The sequence below is a fragment of the Triticum urartu genome, chromosome 6A, assembly GCF_056163025.1.
Source record: "Triticum urartu cultivar PI428250 chromosome 6A, HENAU_Tu73, whole genome shotgun sequence".
Taxonomy (NCBI): Eukaryota; Viridiplantae; Streptophyta; class Magnoliopsida; order Poales; family Poaceae; genus Triticum; species Triticum urartu.
The window spans coordinates 527,117,148-527,137,219 of record NC_141878.1 but is presented as its reverse complement, the minus strand read 5'-3'; the positions used below and the strand labels follow the sequence as shown (position 1 = coordinate 527,137,219).

The following is a 20,072-nucleotide window of genomic DNA, read 5'->3' as shown; positions in this document are numbered from 1 at the left end:
GGCCAAGAAGAAGTACATGTTGGTTAGATGAGATATTATTTGCAGACCAAAAGACCAGGACGGGTTAGGGATAAAAAATTTAGAGGTCAAAAATAGATGTCTGCTTAGCAAGTGGCTATACAGAATATCTACTGAGACCGAGGGTATGTGGATACAAATCTTGCGGAATAAATACTTACACTCTAAGACTTTGGACCAAATCACCGTTAGGCCAACGGACTCACCCTTCTGGAAGGGATTAATGAGGACGAAAGCAACTTTCTTCCAAAGAGTGAAATTCCTAGTTGGTAATGATAGTACTACTAGATTTTGGGAGGATACATGGCTTGAGGAGACGCTTTTGGCTTTGCAATATCCATCCTTATATAATATTGTGCAACGCAATGAGAATTATGTTGCCACAGTATTAAACGCGATACCCCTTAATATCCAATTTAGGAGATCCCTAGTAGGGGAGCGTTGGAATGCTTGGTTGCATCTGGTTCGTAGGTTGATAGAAGTTCATCTATCTGATCAGGCGGATACAATTCACTGGAAGTTAACCACGAATGAAATCTTCTCAGTGAAATCTATGTATTCAGACCTAATTGATTCCGGGCCATTGTCGAGGTCGTTGCACATTTGGAAGATTAAAGCCCCGCTTCGCATTAAAATATTTATGTGGTTTGTCCATAAAGAGGTTATTCTAACCAAAGATAACTTGTCAAAAAGGAATTGGGTTGGTAACTCTAGGTGCTGTTTTTGTGATCAAAATGAAACGATTAAACACCTCTTTCTCGAATGTCCTCTTGCACAATTATTATGTCAATCAATTCATATAGCCTTTAACATTCAACCTCCAAGGAGTATACACACGATATTTGGGACATGGGTTAATAGAGTGGACATACATTTAGCTAAACATATTCGGATATGAGTATGTGCATTATTTTGGGCTACATGGAACACTAGAAATGATATGATTTTTAATGGGACACAATTCACCTTTTTTTGCAGGTTATCTACAAAGCTACAATCTGAATCCGTATGTGGTCTTTACTCACTCATGTGGACTTCAGGGCGCATTTGGTTATTGGGTGCAACCGTTGGGAGACGGAAGCACGGGCTATCTTCAGCCGATTTGGGTGGCGGGCTAATAATAGCCTAGGTGTGTAGGCATCATAGCTTATTATTTTATCACCGGATGTGGCACTTTTTTTAGCTTTATATCACCAGGTGTGGCGCTTTTCAGATTTATTTGCTTTCGACTACTGTATAGTCGATGAGCTTCTTTGGACCTTATGACCTTGTTACGTTTTTATTTAATAATATGGCTACATGCATCGATTAATGCAGAGGCCGGGGTAATTACTTCTTTTCGATTTTTTTTGATTTGGAGCGGCTGACACCAGATCTCGCCATCGCACATGCACGACGAAAAACCCTTACCTCAAAGATCTACGTCGGAGCTTTGTCGATTTCATCCAGACAAACAAATTCAAGAAAGATCGGAGCCTGGAAGACCGACTCGAAGAAGAAGCGCCGCCATCCGTCAGAATGCTGCCCATGCGAGGACGAAAAACCCTACCGTAAACTACTAGTCGCCGAGGCACCGGAATTCTCCTCCGTGTCATCGACGCTGGAGCGACATTCAAAAGGAGACGAATCCACGGGCTCACTGGTGTTGCTTAAATGGGAGGTGTATACCCTAGCTGCCGCTTAGGAAAAAAGAATTATCCTCCCCGTCACCGGATGCCAGAACGACAATTAAAAAGAAGGTAAATCCACGAGCTCACTGGTGTTGCTTAGATGGTAGTTGTATGTATACCCTAGCCGCCGCTTAGGAAAAAAGAAGGCTCCATGCAATTCAATCAAACTTAAATTTCCCAAGGTTTATAATTTTTTTCTTTTGGATGTGATATTTCCCAAGGTATCCGATACTTTTCCTCTGGGGTGAATGAAAGTGAAAAGTCAAACGATTTAACGTTTTTCGGAAGTCTGCGTCAGCTGACCCGAAGCATGCGCTCACACGGCCCCACCTGTCACCGGACGCACAACAACACCTGTCACCTTTGGGGTACTTAACCCCGTCACTCACGCGTGTGCCCCACCGTGCGCGGGCCCGTCGAGCCATTCAAATCGGCTCCGCGGACTCGCCAACGGTTGGACCCGGAGCGCGACCGAGACCGGGACACGGTAACCCGGCCGGCAAGGCCCCGGTCCGACGAGGCAAGGCGGCCCACTGCCCGACGGGCCCCGCATGCCGGCCCCTAAATAATTCGTCCTCGCCCCTCCCTATCGCCTCTCCCTCCTCGCCCTCGCCTCGTCGCCATCCCTTCTCCGCTCCTCTCCTCGCCTCGCCTCGCCACCGTCCCAAATTAGCAGCTGCTGGAGCTGGCCAGCCCCCGCCGCCGGCGAAATCCCTAGGGCCTGCCCCTCCGGCGCTCCATCCAGCCGCCGTCGCCGCTGCGGACGGCCGCGGCGGGTGGTCGGCGCGCGCGCTCCTCGCCGCCGCCGCCGCTGCTGTAAGATCTGAGCGAGCTGCTGCGGCTTCTGCTACCGTGTGGGCCCGGGGTTAGGGTTTCCCTGTTCGTAGGGTGTGGAGGCGGGTCCATGGCGGGCCCCAAGTTTGGGTCGTTCAAGTCGGAGAACAAGGGGGACTCGGCCGCGTCGGTGGCCGGCGCCGCGGCGCAGAGGAGGGACCCGTACGAGGTGCTGGGGGTGGGGCGCAATGCCACGGAGCAGGAGATCAAGAGCGCCTTCCGCCGCATGGCCCTCAAGTAAGTCAAGCTCCAGGATTTGGCCTCGCGCTCTTGTTGTGCTCCTCACGAGTCAGCCAGCTAGCCAGGATGATACCAACTGCTAAAATTTGTGCTGGGTATAGCGTAATTCATATCAAATTTGCTCCTGCTATGGGAACGTTAGCTAATTTCGGATGAATTTGCCGCTTCTCACAACGACACACACAATTTCTTGGGACCTTTTTTAATCGCTTGTTAAGACCAGACCAGGATGTCTTTATAATTCAGTAGCTCTCAGCTAGCTTGTTTAGTAGTAATAGTTTGACGAGGGGCAATAATGCAGCGGCCTGAGTAATTTTCTGTTAATGCTTGCCCTGAAGGTACCATCCAGATAAGAATGCAGACGACCCGGTTGCCTCTGAGAAGTTCCAAGAAGCCACATTCTCTTACAACATCCTCTCAGATCCTGAAAAAAGGCGGCAGTATGATTCCTCTGGATTCGAGGTGATACATGGCTTGATTTGAGTAGTTTGAGTTGCTTGTTTCTCATGTGACTAATGCTTTTGTTGCCATGCAGGCCATCGAAGCAGATAGTCATGAATTAGAGCTGGACCTATCAAGTCTCAACACTGTAAATACAATGTTTGCTGCTCTGTTTAGGTAACTTGTTCAGAATACGCTGTTTTATTCTCTAATATTTGTCTGGTTATGAGGTTATGTAGTGATAGTTGTGTTTGTGCAGCAAGCTAGGAGTACCAATCAAAACCACAGTTTCGGCAACAGTTTTAGAGGAGGCATTGAATGGCTCGGTGGAGATTGCTCAGCTTCATCTGGGCAAATCCGTATGCAGGAAGGTTGGCAACTACCCGCCTTCGTTTCATCTCCATGCATTCTTTTTGTCGAGTGAGTAATATTTTAGATTGAACACATTGGCAGGTGGAAAAACAATCAGCTCATTTTTATTCAGTGGACATAACGGAAGAAGAAGCCAAATTGGGGTTAGTGTGTAGGGTTCGTTCAACTGCTAAAAGTAAATTCAAGGTTAGTTGCAAACTCGTCGTTAGCATCTATCTGTCACGTTCATTTGATAACTTAACTACTCCATTACCTTACTTTGGCTGAGAAGCTTCGCCATCTGTTACTTGTATTATTGCACTCGGATAAGTCAACTAACTTATCTGTTCTTTTCTGGTTAACTTTTGCACTCTGAGTGTTAAGAAATTTGTGGTGATATACTGATATGCACTGGCAAGGCCAAAAGGGCCATGGCCTGCCCAGGGTTAAAGCAAAAATAATTTTACATGAAGTCCAGCCTACAATCATGTACTGATTTTTAACATGGTAGCACAGTTTGTACTATCTGGCCCGCCCAGTTTTTTTGTGGTAGCTCCGCCACTGCTGATATGTGCACCATCTCAAGAAGACATATAACTGGTCGTTTCTCTTGAGATTATCATGACACTGAATAATCACGTTTCAAATAATCAAGTACACAGTACATAGTATTTTGTATTATTGCACTGTAAGTTTGGCAAATTTTCGGGTCTCCTCCCATGAACAAGTTCTTTTTTCTAAGGCAGGTCTTTTTTACTTTCAGTTGCTTTATTTTGAACCTGAAGAAAACGGTGGGTTAAGCCTTGCTTTACAGGTATGTTTATCTGGCTTATCATTTTTTTGTCCAAACAAACGTAATTTCCAGCATTTTCTTCTATTCACTATTTTTAAGACGTCCTGCCTTGGACGCTTAGGCGGCAAAGCACGCGCACGCTGGCAGCTCCTCACAATTTTGCCCGCCTTACTTAGTTATCGCTTAGGCGTTAAGGCTTTGGGTGCTCGCTTTAGGCCTTACCAAATAAGAACATTGCTTCTCTTTGTAACTAGTTTTTCCCTACCAAGCATGAATTGTCAAAATGCATGATTTGTTTCTTGCCATCAGCTTTTTATCTTCCCTAAATCTCCGCTTCTTACTGAAAAGGGTGTGTCAAATAGTCCAGAAGACATTCTAATCATGGGTGTCGGTGCATTATTCCATGTGTGTCAAATAGTCCAGAAGACTATCTGACATTTATTGCATACAACTATGTGTCGTTACAACCCTCCTTGTGTTAATGTTTCCTTGTGTGAATTTTTGAACTTGAGCTTGTGCATTGTAATAATTGGAGCTTGTGAAGCCCAGAATCTCTACTTTGTTGATATGGTTGGAACTTCCCTCACCTCGGTATAATTAGGGAACTTAAAGTATTGCATTTTGCTAATTCATGTAAATGTCAGATATGTCCGCCAACATCATCTCAGGTTTAGATATGGACTGTATGTCTGTACTCTGTAGGGACACCAGCATAATCTTACAACATAATCCTACTGAGAAGCTGCGTTCTGTGAATGGCCTAAACCTTAACAAAGTCTTTTTGTGATCCTATCCCCCATCCAGAAGCTTGGTTAAATCCAGGCATTTACGCACATGTTGCTTTCTCAGGCCTAACCAGATCTTCTAGTGTGATTGGAGTAGTCAAATTTGGATTGCATAATGCCTTGGTAGTATGCTTGTGTTAGTCCATTTTATAATTTTCAGTGCGCTAGTTTTTGAGGCTTTGAGCATTATGTCAGCTGACGTCTACCAGTCTTGCAGGAAGATAGTGGAAAGACCGGGAAAGTTACTTCTGCTGGGATGTTCTTTCTTGGCTTTCCTGTGTACCGTTTTGAACATAATAATTCAGTGAGTATACAAATAGTGTCTTGTTGTCTATCCTTTTATTTCTTTGTTGGGTTGCCTCTTGACAAGCTCCAATCATTTCCAGGCTGCTGCTGCAAAAGATCCCGATAGTGCATTCTTTAAGAGATTGGATGGTTTTCAACCATGCGAAGTTAATGAACTGAAAGAAGGGACCCATTATTTTGCTGTTTATGGTATGCCACTTTTATGTTACTTCCTGTAAAATTATCCATGGCAAACATGTACAGGCTTATATAAAGCATTTGGTCCATTAGGTGATAATTTCTTCAAAAGTGCAACCTATACCTTAGAGGTTGTATGTGCTGAACCCTTTTCCACCGAAAAGGAGAAGCTACGAAGCGTGGAGGCAAAGATACTTGCAAAACGGTCCGAGCTGTCTAAATTTGAGTCAGAGTATAGAGAGGTATGCCCTACCTTTTGCAGATTCTCTACGGAAACAGCCTTTTAAGTGAAAACACATCATTATTAAGAGTTGGAATTGGCAGGTTTTAGCAAAGTTCACCGAAATGACCAGCAGATATGCTCAAGAAATGCAAACGGTACGTGTATTTGTGGAACATCTATTTTTGTTCCTTGCCTTGTTCTCACATCATGTTCTTGCATAGATCGATGAGCTTCTCAACGAAAGGAATGCCATTCATGCATCCTACACCAACAGCCCAACTCTAAAGCGGAGTTCCAGTGACAGCAAAGGGAAAACATCCTCTAAAGGGTCCAAAAGTGACGATGACCAAAGTGTAAGAAAAGAGAAGAAATCTAAGAGTCCGACGACGATGGAGGCATCAGCGAGCGATGAAGAGGGCCCTAATAAACAAGAAAAGAAACCTAAAGAGCGTCTTCGCAGGAAGAGATGGTTCAACATCCATCATTTGAAAGTGGACAAAAGAAGACCCTGCTGAGAGATGTATTGTATCGTCTGAATGTATTATTTTGTGTCGATGATTCCACTTGCAGTATTCACCTTCTCATATCTTTTCTCCCAACACTGTACCGATTTGTTTCCTGAAAAGTCAGGAATCTTGGTAGATTTCGGAGATGTTGTAAAGAAATGGTATTTTGTACTGAAGTACTCAGCTAGCCCTGAAAACTCTTATTTGCACTTCTGGTCTCATGCAGTCGTGCCGAAGGCGCGACATTTGCACTTATATAATCTTGCCCCCAACGCTTTTGATTTGGGGCGGGTTTCGGTCATCTGTCCTGCCTGGAGGGACGCCAGCACGAACGGTTTGATCCGCTGAAGCCTGAAAATTACCAGTCGCGTTGGCGTAAACAACTTTCTCAAGTAGCGTCCTGGTTTTAAGTTGACAATATAGCTTGAGAAAAGCTAAAAAGTACCTGCCAACCAATAATACTTGCCACATGAGGTAAACAGTAACTCAAAGATTAGCGAGCCTGTTCTGCATTAGCTTTATAATATTGTGCAATATTATGTGACCTAATTGTCTTACGGATCTGTTAACAAATTTATTATTCATTGCATAACATTTAATTCAAGTGTCACATATTTGATCGTTAATGCTAGCTTGCATAACATTGCGAGTTTGTCAAGATGGATAATTACATATGATGCTGAACTGGGTTATGTTTCCGCTAATTTGACTATTTGTTATGCCTTTGAAAAAAAAAATTAAACACAACAAATGTCTGCAACAACAACATGACCTTATCCCACAAAGCATCAAAATGAATCACAACATAATTATGATCAAACGAATACCATTATGCTTCACCTTACATTACAAGATGTACATGATTTATATAGCACACAAGCATGTAAAACAATACAATATGAGACGTAACAAGTATCATGGAATAAATAGGTGTTTGACACGAGAAAAATCTTATAGCACTCCGGGAGAAGGGAAGAGAAGGAGTATGTATTTCTCTCATGTGCCGGGGAAAAAGAAAAAATGAGGGCGTGCCAGTGTACCGTAGTACACAAAGAAAAGTGATACAGGAAATAAGTATTTCATTTATCTCTTTGGATGAACAAAATTATAAGATCCCATAAAATATGGTCGCGCTCCGTGGCCTACTAGCGCCGCCTGCCTGACTATGGCGATGTGCGGTCTCCTGGTTCCCGGGGCCTCGAAAAGCTCCCGGTTAATTACTCCCGCGGGTTGCTCCGCGAGATACCTCCGATTAAGCCGTGTGGTCGTCTTCGTCGTCTTTACTTCGTGTTCTCCATGCATGATGATGATGGTGTGTGTGTGTGGTGTGGGCGGCGGCAAAGCCCGTGTCCTCGTCGGTACACGTGCCGCTCAAAACATGGCTTCATGCTGGCCACGTTCGCCCTCGCCGTCGCGCCTCGTCGGTCTTGACAACGTTGATTTAGTCGGTATTGAAGTTGCATGGGTCCTGCTCAGCTCGGACTTCTTGACGATGTAGCGACTGTTGGGGAACGTAGCATAAATTCAAAATTTTTCTACGTGTCACCAAGATCTATCTATGGAGTCATCTAGCAACGAGGGAGGAGTGGATCTACATACCCTTGTAGATCGCGCGCGGAAGCGTTCAAGAGAACGGGGTTGATGGAGTCGTACTCGTCGTGATCCAAATCACCGATGATCCTAGCGCCGAACGGACGGCACCTCCGCGTTCAACACACGTACGGAGTGGAGACGTCTCCCACGCCTTGATCCAGCAAGGAGGAGGGAGAGGTTGATGGAGATCCAACAGCACGACGGCGTGGTGGAAGTAGCGGGATTCCAACAGGGCTTCGCTAAGCGCTGCGGGAGGAGGGAGATGTGTCACGGGAGGGAGAGGGAGGCGCCAGGCCTTAGGTATGGTTGCTCCTCCTTTTCCCCACTATATATAGGGCCAAGGGAGAGGGGGGAGGCGCAGCCCTTGCCCCTTCCTCCAAGGAAGGGTGCGGCCAAGGGGGGAGGAGTCCATCCTCCCCAAGGCACCTCAGAGGTGCCTTCCCCCTTTAGGACTCTCCCCTTTTTTCTCTCTCTTGGCGCATGGGCCTCTTGGGGCTGGTGCCCTTGGCCCATATAGGCCAAGGCACACCCCCTACATCCCATGTGGCCCCCCCGGGGCAGGTGGCCCCACCCGGTGGACCCCCGGGACCCTTCCGGTGGTCCCGGTACAATACCGGTGACCCCGAAACTTGTCCCGATGGCCGAAATAGCACTTCCTATATATAATTCTTTACCTCCGGACCATTCCGGAACTCCTCGTGACGTCCGGGATCTCATCCAGGACTCCGAACAACTTTCGGGTTACCGCATACTAATATCTCTATAACCCTAGCATCACCGAACCTGAAGTGTGTAGACCCTACGGGTTCGGGAAGCATGCAGACATGACCGAGACGTTCTCCGGTCAATAACCAACAGTGGGATCTGGATACCCATGTTGGCTCCCACATGTTCCACGATGATCTCATCGGATGAACCACGATGTCAAGGACTTAATCAATCCCGTATACAATTCCCTTTGTCTAGCGGTATTGTACTTGTCCGAGATTCGATCATCGGTATCCCTATACCTTGTTCAATCTCGTTACCGGCAAGTCTCTTTACTCGTTCTGTAACACATCATCCCGTGATCAACTCCTTGATCACATTGTGCACATTATGATGATGTCCTACCGAGTGGGCCCAGAGATACCTCTCCGTTTACACGGAGTGACAAATCCCAGTCTCGATTCGTGCCAACCCAACAGACACTTTCAGAGATACCTGTAGTGCGCCTTTATAGTCACCCAGTTACGTTGTGACGTTTGGTACACCCAAAGCATTCCTACGGTATCCGGGAGTTGCACAATCTCATGGTCTAAGGAAATGATACTTGACATTAGAAAAGCTTTAGCATACGAACTACACGATCTTTGTGCTAGGCTTAGGATTGGGTCTTGTCCATCACATCATTCTCCTAATGATGTGATCCCGTTATCAATGACATCCAATGTCCATGGTCAGGAAACCGTAACCATCTATTGATCAACGAGCTAGTCAACTAGAGGCTTACTAGGGACATGGTGTTGTCTATGTATCCACACATGTATCTGAGTTTCCTATCAATACAATTATAGCATGGATAATAAACGATTATCATGAACAAGGAAATATAATAATAACTAATTTATTATTGCCTCTAGGGCATATTTCCAACAGTCTCCCACTTGCACTAGAGTCAATAATCTAGTTCACATCGCCATGTGATTAACACTCACAGGTCACATCGCCATGTGACAAACATCCAAAGAGTTTACTAGTGTCACTAAACTAGTTCACATCATCATGTGATTAAGACTCAATGAGTTCTGAGTTTGATCATGTTGCTTGTGAGAGAGGTTTTAGTCAACGGGTCTGAACCTTTCAGATCCGTGTGTGCTTTACAAATCTCTATGTCATCTCCTAGATGTAGCTACCATGTTCTATTTGAAGCTATTCCAAATAACTGTTCTACTTGGAGCTATTCTAAATTGTTGCTCCATTATACGTATCCGACATCTCTACTCAGAGCTATCCGGATTGGTGTTAAGCTTGCATCGACATAACTCTTTACGTCGAACTCTTTATCACCTCCATAATCGAGAAAATTCCTTAGTCCACTAGTTACTAAGGATAACTTTGACCGCTGTCCTGTGATCCATTCTTGGATCACACTTGTACCCCTTGACTGACTCATGGAAAGGCACACTTCAGGTGCGGTACACAGCATAGCATACTGTAGAGCCTATGTCTTAAGCATAGGGGACGACCTTCGTCCTTTCTCTCTATTCTGCCGTGGTCGAGCTTTAAGTCTTAACTTCATACCTTACAACTCAGGCAAGAACTCCTTCTTTGACTGATCCATCTTGAACACCTTCAAGATCATGTCAAGGTATGTGCTCATTTGAAAGTACTTTTAAGCGTTTTGATCTATCCTTATAGATCTTGATGCTCAATGTTCAAGTAGCTTAATCCAGGCTTTCCATTGAAAACACTTTCCAAATAACCCTATATGCTTTCCAGAAATTCTACGTCATTTCTGATCAACAATATGTCAACATATACTTATCAGAAATTCTATAGTGCTCCCACTCACTTCTTTGGAAATACAAGTTTCTCATAAACTTTGTATAAACCCAAAATCTTTGATCATCATCAAAGCATACATTCCAACTCCGAGATGCTTACTCCAGTCCTTAGAAGGATTGCTGGAGCTTTGCATACTTATTAGCATCTTTCAGGATTGACAAAAACCTTCCGGTTGTATCATATACAACCTTTCCTCAAGAAAATCGTCGAGGAAACAATGTTTTGACATCCTATCTGCAAGATTTCATAAATAATGCAGTAATCGCTAATATAATTCCAACAGACTCTTAGCATCGCTACGAGTGAGAAAGTCTCATCGTAGTCAACTCCTTGAACTTGTCGGAAAACATCTTAACGACAAGTCGAGCTTTCTTAATGGTGACATTTACCATCATTGTCCGTCTTCCTTTTAAACCCATCTGTACCCAACAGCCTTACGACCATCAAGTAGTTCTTCCAAAGTCTACACTTTGTTTTATATATGGATCCTCTCTCGGATTATATGGCCTCGAGCCATTTATCGGAATCCAGGCCCACCATCGCTTCTCCATAGCTCGTAGGTTCATTGTTGTCTAGAAACATGGCTTCCAAGACAGGATTACGTACCACTCTGAAGTAGTACGCATCCTTGTCATCCCACGAGGTTTGGTAGTGACTTGATCTGAAGTTTCATGATCACTATCATAAGCTTCCACTTCAATTGGTGTAGGTGCCACAGGAACAACTTCCTGTGCCCTGCCATACACTAGTTGAAGAGACGGTTCAATAACCTCATCAAGTCTCCACCACCCTCCCACTCAATTCTTTCGAGAGAAACTTTTCCTCGAGAAAGGACCTGATTCTAGAAACAATCCCTTATTGCTTTCGGATCTGAGACAGGAGGTATACCCAACTGTTTTGGGTGTCCTATGAAGATGCATTTATCCGCTTTGGGTTCGAGCTTATCAACCTGAAACTTTTTCACATAAGCGTCGCAGCCCCAAACTTTTAAGAAATGACAGCTTAGGTTTCTCTAAACCATAGTTCATACGGTGTCATCTCATCGGAATTACGTGGTGCCCTATTTAAAGTGAATGTGGTTGTCTCTAATGCCTAACCCATAAACTATCGTGGTAATTCGATAAGAGACATCATGGTATGCATCATATCCAAATAGGGTGCAGTTATGATGTTCGGACACACCATCACACTATGGTGTTCCAGGCTGTATTAGTTGTGAAACAATTTCCACAATGTCTTAATTCTGTGCCAAACTCGTAATTCAGATATTCATCTCTATGATCATATCATAGATCTTTTATCCTCTTGTCACGACGATCTTTCAAATTCATACTGAAATTACTTGAACCTTTCAATAATTCAGACTCGTGATTCATCAAGTAAATATACTCAACATCTACTCAAATCATCTGTGAAGTAAGAACATAACGATATCCACTACATGCCTCAGCACTCATTGGACTGCACACATCAAAATGTATTACTTTCAACAAGTTGCTTTCTATTCCATTTTACTGAAAACGAGGCTTCCAGTCATCTTGCCCATGTGGTATGATTTGCATGTCTCAAGTGTTTCAAAATCAAGTGAGTCCAAACGGTCCATTTGCATGGAGTTTCTTCATGCATATACACCAATAGACATGGTTCGCATGTCTCAAACCTTTCAAAAACGAGTGAGCCCAAAGATCCATCAATATGGAGCTTCTTCATGCGTTTTATACCGATATGACTTACGTGGCAGTGCCACAAGTAGGTGGTACTATCATTACTATCTTTTGGCATGAACATGTGTATTACTACGATCGAGATTCAATAAATCATTCATTTTAGGTGCAAGACCATTGAAGGTATTATTCAAATAAACAGAGTAACCGTTATTCTCCTTAAATGAATAACCGTATTGCGATAGACATAATCCAATCATGTCTATGCTCAACGCAAACACCAAACTCGATGGTAGAGGGAGCGTGCGATGCTTGATCATATCAACATTGGAAACACTTCCAACACATATCGTCAGCTCACCTTTAGCTAGTCTCCGTTTATTCCGTAGCTTTTATTTCGAGTTACTAACACTTAGCAACCGAACCAGTATCTAATACCCTGGTGCTACTAGGAGTACTAGTAAAGTACACATCAACACAATGTATATCCAATATACTACTATCGACTTTGCCAGCCTTCTCATCTACCAAGTATCTAGGGTAATTCTGCTCCAGTGGCTGTTCCCCTTATTACAGAAGCACTCAGTCTCGGGTTTGGGTTCAACCTTGGGTTTCTTCACTAGAGCAGCAGCTGAATTGCCGTTTCATGAAGTGTCCCTTTTGCCCTTGCCCTCCTTGAAACTAGTGGTTTCACAAACCATCAACAATTGATGCTCCTTCTTGATTTCTACTTTTGTGGTGTCAAACATCGCGAATATCTCAAGGATCATCATATATGTCCCTGATATATTATAGTTCATCACGAAGCTCTAGCAGCTTGGTGGTAATGACTTCGGAGAAACATCACTATCTCATCTGGAAGATCAACTCCCACTCGATTCAAATGATTGTTGTACTCAGACAATCTGAGCACAAGCTCAATAATTGAGCTTTTCTCCTTAGTTTGCAGGCTAAGAAAATCGTCGGAGGTCTTATACCTTTTGACGTGGGCACGAGCCTGAAATCCCAATTTCAGTCCTTGGAACATCTCATATGTTCTGCGAAAAAACGTCTTTGGTGCCTCAATTCTAAACCATTTAGCATTACGCACTGAACTATCATGTAGTCATCAAAACGTGTATGTCAGATGTTCGCAACATCCACAGACAACGTTCGAGGTTCAGCACACTGAGCGGTGCATTAAGGACATAAGCCTTCTATGAAGCAATGAGGACAATCCTCAGTTTACGGACCTAGTCCGCATAATTGCTACTAGCAACTTTCAACTAAATTTTCTCTAGGAACATATCTTAAACAGTAGAACTGAAGCGCGAGCTACTACATAATTTGCGAAGACCTTTTGACTATGTTCAGGATAATTAAGTTCATCTTATGAACTCCCACTCAGATAGACATCCCTCTAGTCATCTAAGTGATTACATGATCCGAGTCAACTAGGCCGTGTCCGATCATCACGTGAGACGGACTAGTCAACGTCGGTGAACATCTTCATGTTGATCGTATCTTCTATACGACTCATGCTCGACCTTTCGGTCTTCTGTGTTCCGAGGCCATGTCTATACACATGCTAGGCTCGTCAAGTTAACCCTAAGTGTTTTGCATGTGTAAAACTGTCTTACACCCGTTGTATGTGAACGTAAGGATCTATCACACCCGATCATCACGTGGTGCTTTGAAACGACGAACTTTAGCAACGGTGCACAGTTAGGGGAGAACACATTCTTGAAATTGTAATGAGGGATCATCTTATTTACTACCGTCGTTCTAAGCAAATAAGATGTATAAACATGATAAACATCACATGCAATCAAATAATAGTGACATGATATGGCCAATATCATATAGCTCCTTTGATCTCCATCTTGGGGCTCCATGATCATCTTGTCACCGGCATGACACCATGATCTCCATCATCATGATCTCCATCATCGTATCTTCTTGAAGTTGTCTCGTCATATATTACTTCTACTTCTATGGCTAACGGTTAGCAATAAAGTAAAGTAATTACATGACGTTTATATTGATACGCAGGTCATAAATAAATTAAGACAACTCCTATGGCTCCTGCCGGTTGTCATACTCATCGACATGCAAGTCGTGATTCCTATTACAAGAACATGATCAATCTCATACATCACATATATCATTCATCACATCCTTTTGGCCATATCACATTACATAGCATACCCTGCAAAAACAAGTTAGACGTCCTCTAATTGTTGTTTGCATGTTTTACGTGGCTGCTATGGGTTTCTAGCAAGAACGTTTCTTACCTACGCAAAACCACAACGTGATATGCCAATTGCTATTTACCCTTCATAAGGACCCTTTTCATCGAATCCGATCCGACTAAAGTGGGAGAGACAGACACCCGCTAACCACCTTATGCAACTAGTGCATGTCAGTCGGTGGAACCAGTCTCACGTAAGAGTACGTGTAAGGTCGGTCCGGGCCGCTTCATCCCACGATGCCGCCGAATCAAGATAAGACTAGTAACGGCAAGCATATTGAACAAAATCAACGCCCACAACTACTTTGTGTTCTACTCGTGCATAGAAACTACGCATAGACCTAGCTCATGATGCCACTGTTGGGGAACGTAGCATAAATTCAAAATTTTCCTACGTGTCACCAAGATCTATCTATGGAGTCATCTAGCAACGAGGGAGGAGTGGATCTACATACCCTTGTAGATCGCGCGCGGAAGCGTTCAAGAGAACGGGGTTGATGGAGTCGTACTCGTCGTGATCCAAATCACCGATGATCCTAGCGCCGAACGGACGGCACCTCCGCGTTCAACACACGTACGGAGCGGAGACGTCTCCCACGCCTTGATCCAGCAAGGAGGAGGGAGAGGTTGATGGAGATCCAACAGCACGACGGCGTGGTGGAAGTAGCGGGATTCCAACAGGGCTTCGCTAAGCGCTGCGGGAGGAGGGAGATGTGTCACGGGAGGGAGAGGGAGGCGCCAGGCCTTAGGTATGGTTGCTCCTCCTTTTCCCCACTATATATAGGGCCAAGGGAGAGGGGGGAGGCGCAGCCCTTGCCCCTTCCTCCAAGGAAGGGTGCGGCCAAGGGGGGGAGGAGTCCATCCTCCCCAAGGCACCTCGGAGGTGCCTTCCCCCTTTAGGACTCTCCCCTTTTTTCTCTCTCTCTTGGCGCATGGGCCTCTTGGGGCTGGTGCCCTTGCCCCATATAGGCCAAGGCACACCCCCTACAGCCCATGTGCCCCCCCCCGGGGCAGGTGGCCCCACCCGGTGGACCCCCGGGACCCTTCCGGTGGTCCCGGTACGATACCGGTGACCCCGAAACTTGTCCCGATGGCCGAAATAGCACTTCCTATATATAATTCTTTACCTCCGGACCATTCCGGAACTCCTCGTGACGTCCGGGATCTCATCCAGGACTCCGAACAACTTTCGGGTTACCGCATACTAATATCTCTATAACCCTAGCGTCACCGAACCTTAAGTGTGTAGACCCTACGGGTTCGGGAAGCATGCAGACATGACCGAGACGTTCTCCGGTCAATAACCAACAGCGGGATCTGGATACCCATGTTGGCTCCCACATGTTCCACGATGATCTCATCGGATGAACCACGATGTCAAGGACTTAATCAATCCCGTATACAATTCCCTTTGTCTAGCGGTATTGTACTTGCCCGAGATTCGATCGTCGGTATCCCTATACCTTGTTCAATCTCGTTACCGGCAAGTCTCTTTACTCGTTCCGTAACACATCATCCCGTGATCAACTCCTTGATCACATTGTGCACATTATGATGATGTCCTACCGAGTGGGCCCAGAGATACCTCTCCGTTTACACGGAGTGACAAATCCCAGTCTCGATTCGTGCCAACCCAACAGACACTTTCAGAGATACCTGTAGTGCACCTTTATAGTCACCCAGTTACGTTGTGACGTTTGGTACACCCAAAGCATTCCTACGGTATCCGGGAGTTGCACAATCTCATGGTCTAAGGAAATGATACTTGACATTAGAAAAGCTTTAGCATACGAACTACACGATCTTTGTGCTAGGCTTAGGATTGGGTCTTGTCCATCACATCATTCTCCTAATGATGTGATCCCGTTATCAATGACATCCAATGTCCACGGTCAGGAAACCGTAACCATCTATTGATCAACGAGCTAGTCAACTAGAGGCTTACTAGGGACATGGTGTTGTCTATGTATCCACACATGTATCTGAGTTTCCTATCAATACAATTATAGCATGGATAATAAACGATTATCATGAACAAGGAAATATAATAATAACTAATTTATTATTGCCTCTAGGGCATATTTCCAACAGCGACTTCGTCGGGTATGCAAGGGGTTGCCTCTCGGGAGTATTCTTATGGAGACCGGCGTTGGTGTAAAACCAACGCTCGCTCGTATCGGCAATGCCGATGTGATTGGCACCTTGTCTCGGCTGGACGCTGAGTTTACGGCGGTCCGCCAAGGCAAAGGATGCCACCTCACATGGCCATAGAAAGGGGACCTCTACATCGGCGACGCCGTGGGCCTGTACGCCGGGACCTGTTCACCAATGACCTGTGCGCCGTGATGGGTGCGTCTCACTTGATTGAATGCCAAGTCTATGTCAGTCCGTTTTGTCAAGGACGCCGCCCGACAAACTCGTGAGGAGATGTTGTAGTGGTTTTATTGCCTTGGGTGGGTGCTACACCGAAAGGGGACCCGTATGCCGGGGACGCCATGGACCTGTACATCGAGACCTATATGTCGAGGACCTATCCGCCATGGTGGGTGCCTCGTCTCGACTAAACGCCGTATTCGGTGGTTTACCGAGACAAGTAGCAAGCCGAGACCTGTACGCCAAGGACCTGTTCGCCATGGTGGGTGCGCTTTCATAGGTGAGACTGGTCTCAGGCTGCATCGTCGTGAGCACCGGTTCCGCCACGTCGTCTCCTCCGGGAAGCAAGACACCAGACCTGTGCACCATGATCGAAACGTCGTAGACCTCTGCACCGGAGAGACCTGTTCATCATGGACTTGTCTCAGGCTACGTCGTTGCGAGCTCCGGCTCCGCCATGTCGTCTCCTCCGGGAAGCAACGCACATGACCTGTTCGGGGCGCCATGGACCTGTGCACCGATGACCTGTTCGCCGAGGACCTGTGCACCGGAGAGACCTGTTCGCCATGGACTTGTCGCGGGCTACGTCGTCGCGAGCTCCGGTTCGACCGCGTCGTCTCCACCGGAAACCAAAGCGCCAGACCTGTACACCGCGGTCGGAGCGCCATGGACCTGTGCATCAGAGAGACATGCTCACAATGGACTTGTCTCGGGCTACATCGTAGCGAGCTCCGGTTCGACCACGTCGTCTCCACTGGAAACCAAAGCGCCTCACCGCGATTGGGACGCCATAGACTTGTGCACCCGAGAGACCTATTCGCCATGGACTTGACTTGGGCTACGTCGTTGTGAGCTTCGGTTCCGCCACGCCGTCTCCTCCTAGAAGCATGGTGTAAAACCTGTACGCCGGTGTCCCGTTCACCATGAACCTGTTCGTCGTGGTCCTATGCGCCGCTGACATGGTAGACCTCCAAAGGAGCTAGAGGCTGGGCTATGTTGTTGGCGAGCTCAGGCTGCTCCCGAGTCATCTCCGTTGGGCGCCATCCACCGCCTCCATTGCACTTGGTAGAAGACGAGCTTCGCTTCATCCACGGCTTTCTTCTCTAGACGCATTGTCCGCCACCTCCATTCCTCCTGGTATGAGAAGAGCGCTGTTGGGATGTGTCGTCCGCTCTCTCCGTTGCACGTGTACATGAAAAAGAGGATGGGCTGCTTCCTCGCCGTCCATAGGCGTGTGTCTGAGGGCGACGCTGCGCTCCTCTGATTTCATCCACTGCCTCTGTGGAGTCACATCGTGTTCTTCTGGACGTAGCCGCCTCGGTCTCTTCTCCGGAGGCGAACAAATTAACGGTGGTTCATCCTGCGACGGTGTCGTTCCTTCACCATGAACCTGGTAAGAAAAAGACCATAGAAAAGGAACGAAGAGGGCATGTTGGCGATGGCACATGCATGCACCGCATGCCTGCAGTCTCGGGTGTGTTGTTGTCGTCGTCACCACATCTTCGAGCTCGAACGGGTACGCTGCCGCCACCGCGTCCTCTCGCCGCGAGCGCAGCCGCGGCGCATCTCTCTCGGCTGGATGTGTCTTTCTTCTGAGTGTGTATGCTGCCACTGCCGTCGCCGTCGGCACGTCCGCAACGTGAGTTCTTCTCTTCTGCATGAGATATCTTGATCTGGTCCCTCTAGTCAGTACATCACGGCTGCCTCGTCGCTGCCGCCATGGGTGCGTCCTTTCTCCTCGACGCTACCGCCAGGGCTCGGCGAGATACCGTGCTCCCGTTCTTGTGTTGCGTCGTTGCACCTGTACCTGAAATAGAGAAACGATACACATGTACCGTAGAGGAAGCTACATCGTCCGATCGTCATGGCACACCTCCTCATGGTTGTGTTCCTTCGTGGATGCTCCGCCGTGGCTGACGTGCGTCCGCGTGCCTTGGCGCGCGTACGCTGCCATCGCCGGACAAAGCCAGGCTGTGTGCGTGCTGCCCGGCGAGCGCGCCACCGCCTGTGGTTGTGCCCCACTGCGTGCCGCGGATGTGGTGACCTTCCTGAGTTTCCTCTCCTCCCTTGGTGCGTGCGTGCTCCTTTATATAGAGGTGGTCGTAGGCCGTCTCGATTGAGCGCAAGCCCGCTTGCTTGGTCGGCAAGATCCAAACATTCTATCTTAAGTCTCCTTTCCATCTTACCTCTTCTTTTCTAATACGCTTGCATGCCTGCTCAAACAAAGAAAAATAAATAAATTGCTACATCCCTTGTTTATGCACGCATGCCTTTCCAAGATGATCGAAGACCAAGACGGTTGCTTTTGTTTCTAAAATTTTGTAACTTACCGATTGTACGTAAGCGTCCGGCCATGCCATCCGTCTGCTGGTCGGGTTGCACCAGGTATTTGCGTATGTATACGCCCGTGCTTGCCGCCGGCCACAGATACCTGAATATGTACGCGTGAGTATTCGGATATGTACGCGGGCGAGCTTGCGTATTTATACATACCCAGTTACGTTCATGGCATGTTAAACTTGGCTCTGAACGCATGCAATATGGAAGTACTAGTATTTGGTCTCTTTGCATTGCGTGTACACATCCATGGCCATATGCACGTACATAGTTTTATCATGCACCAGTACACCAGCGCGTACGTACGGACATATGTATATACATGCTCCGGTTCAAACCTGCCTCCATATATAGCCTGCCCTAAAAACTCATTAAAAATTATTATTTTATGCCATAGTGTATAAAAACTCGTCGAACAAATGCCCCCTCGTCGAGTTGAGCTTGAGTGCGAAGCAAATCGAGCTTGGCTCGACGAATATCTTTTTTCCGCTTTTCTTGGCGCATTATTCATATGCAGCCTGGAGGGCAAATTCGGAGATAATATCTTCGTGACGAGCGTGCACGTCGTTTTGAAGATGTTTGGTTAGTAATGATGTGATTTAGTGTAGGCATCTCCATCCACACTTGTGTTCTCTGGGGAGCTCGTTGGATCGTATAACATGCACGATGCCAGCCAACGAAGCAACCCTATCCCGTCTTCATTCCATGGCGAAAGATCATGCCTTGTCTTGAAAACAAATACAAAATTTACCAATCTCGTCGCGATCGTCTAGCTGCTACAATGTCAACCGACTTGATTGGAGGGTTCACAGATTCACACTGGCTGCACTGGCGCGTTGCACTGCTCCCATGATCTGCTTGTGTTGATGTAGGCGAGGCATCGGTAGACCGTCGATAGCTAACCTTCATTCAGTGGATCGTCACACCACTCATGGCGTGACAATTCTGGTGGTACGCCAGGATGCCATCGGCCTTACGAATGTT

At 46.4% G+C, this 20,072-nt stretch overlaps 1 protein-coding gene across 1 annotated transcript; it reads left to right on the top strand.

Moving 5' to 3' along the window:
• The first annotated feature begins 2,241 nt into the window (after nucleotides 1–2,241).
• Nucleotides 2,242–6,553, top strand: LOC147966069 (chaperone protein dnaJ 16-like). Its single transcript, XM_087528613.1, has 11 exons — nucleotides 2,242–2,759; nucleotides 3,101–3,224; nucleotides 3,298–3,380; nucleotides 3,463–3,574; nucleotides 3,657–3,761; nucleotides 4,318–4,368; nucleotides 5,350–5,436; nucleotides 5,519–5,627; nucleotides 5,709–5,857; nucleotides 5,940–5,993; nucleotides 6,060–6,553. Exons 1-11 carry the CDS (start codon nucleotides 2,593–2,595, stop codon nucleotides 6,351–6,353), a joined length of 1,335 nt encoding a protein of 444 aa, XP_087384739.1. The 5' UTR covers nucleotides 2,242–2,592; the 3' UTR covers nucleotides 6,354–6,553.
• Nucleotides 6,554–20,072: the final 13,519 nt, after the last annotated feature.

Coding starts and splice junctions, on each gene's coding strand:
- LOC147966069 (XM_087528613.1), top strand. CDS start 2,593: ATGGCGGGCCCCAAGTTTGGGTCGTTCAAGTCGGAGAACAAGGGGGAC. Junction 3,575..3,656: donor GCAAATCCGTATGCAGGAAG/GTTGGCAACTAC, acceptor ACACATTGGCAG/GTGGAAAAACAATCAGCTCA. Junction 5,858..5,939: donor TTGAGTCAGAGTATAGAGAG/GTATGCCCTACC, acceptor TGGAATTGGCAG/GTTTTAGCAAAGTTCACCGA.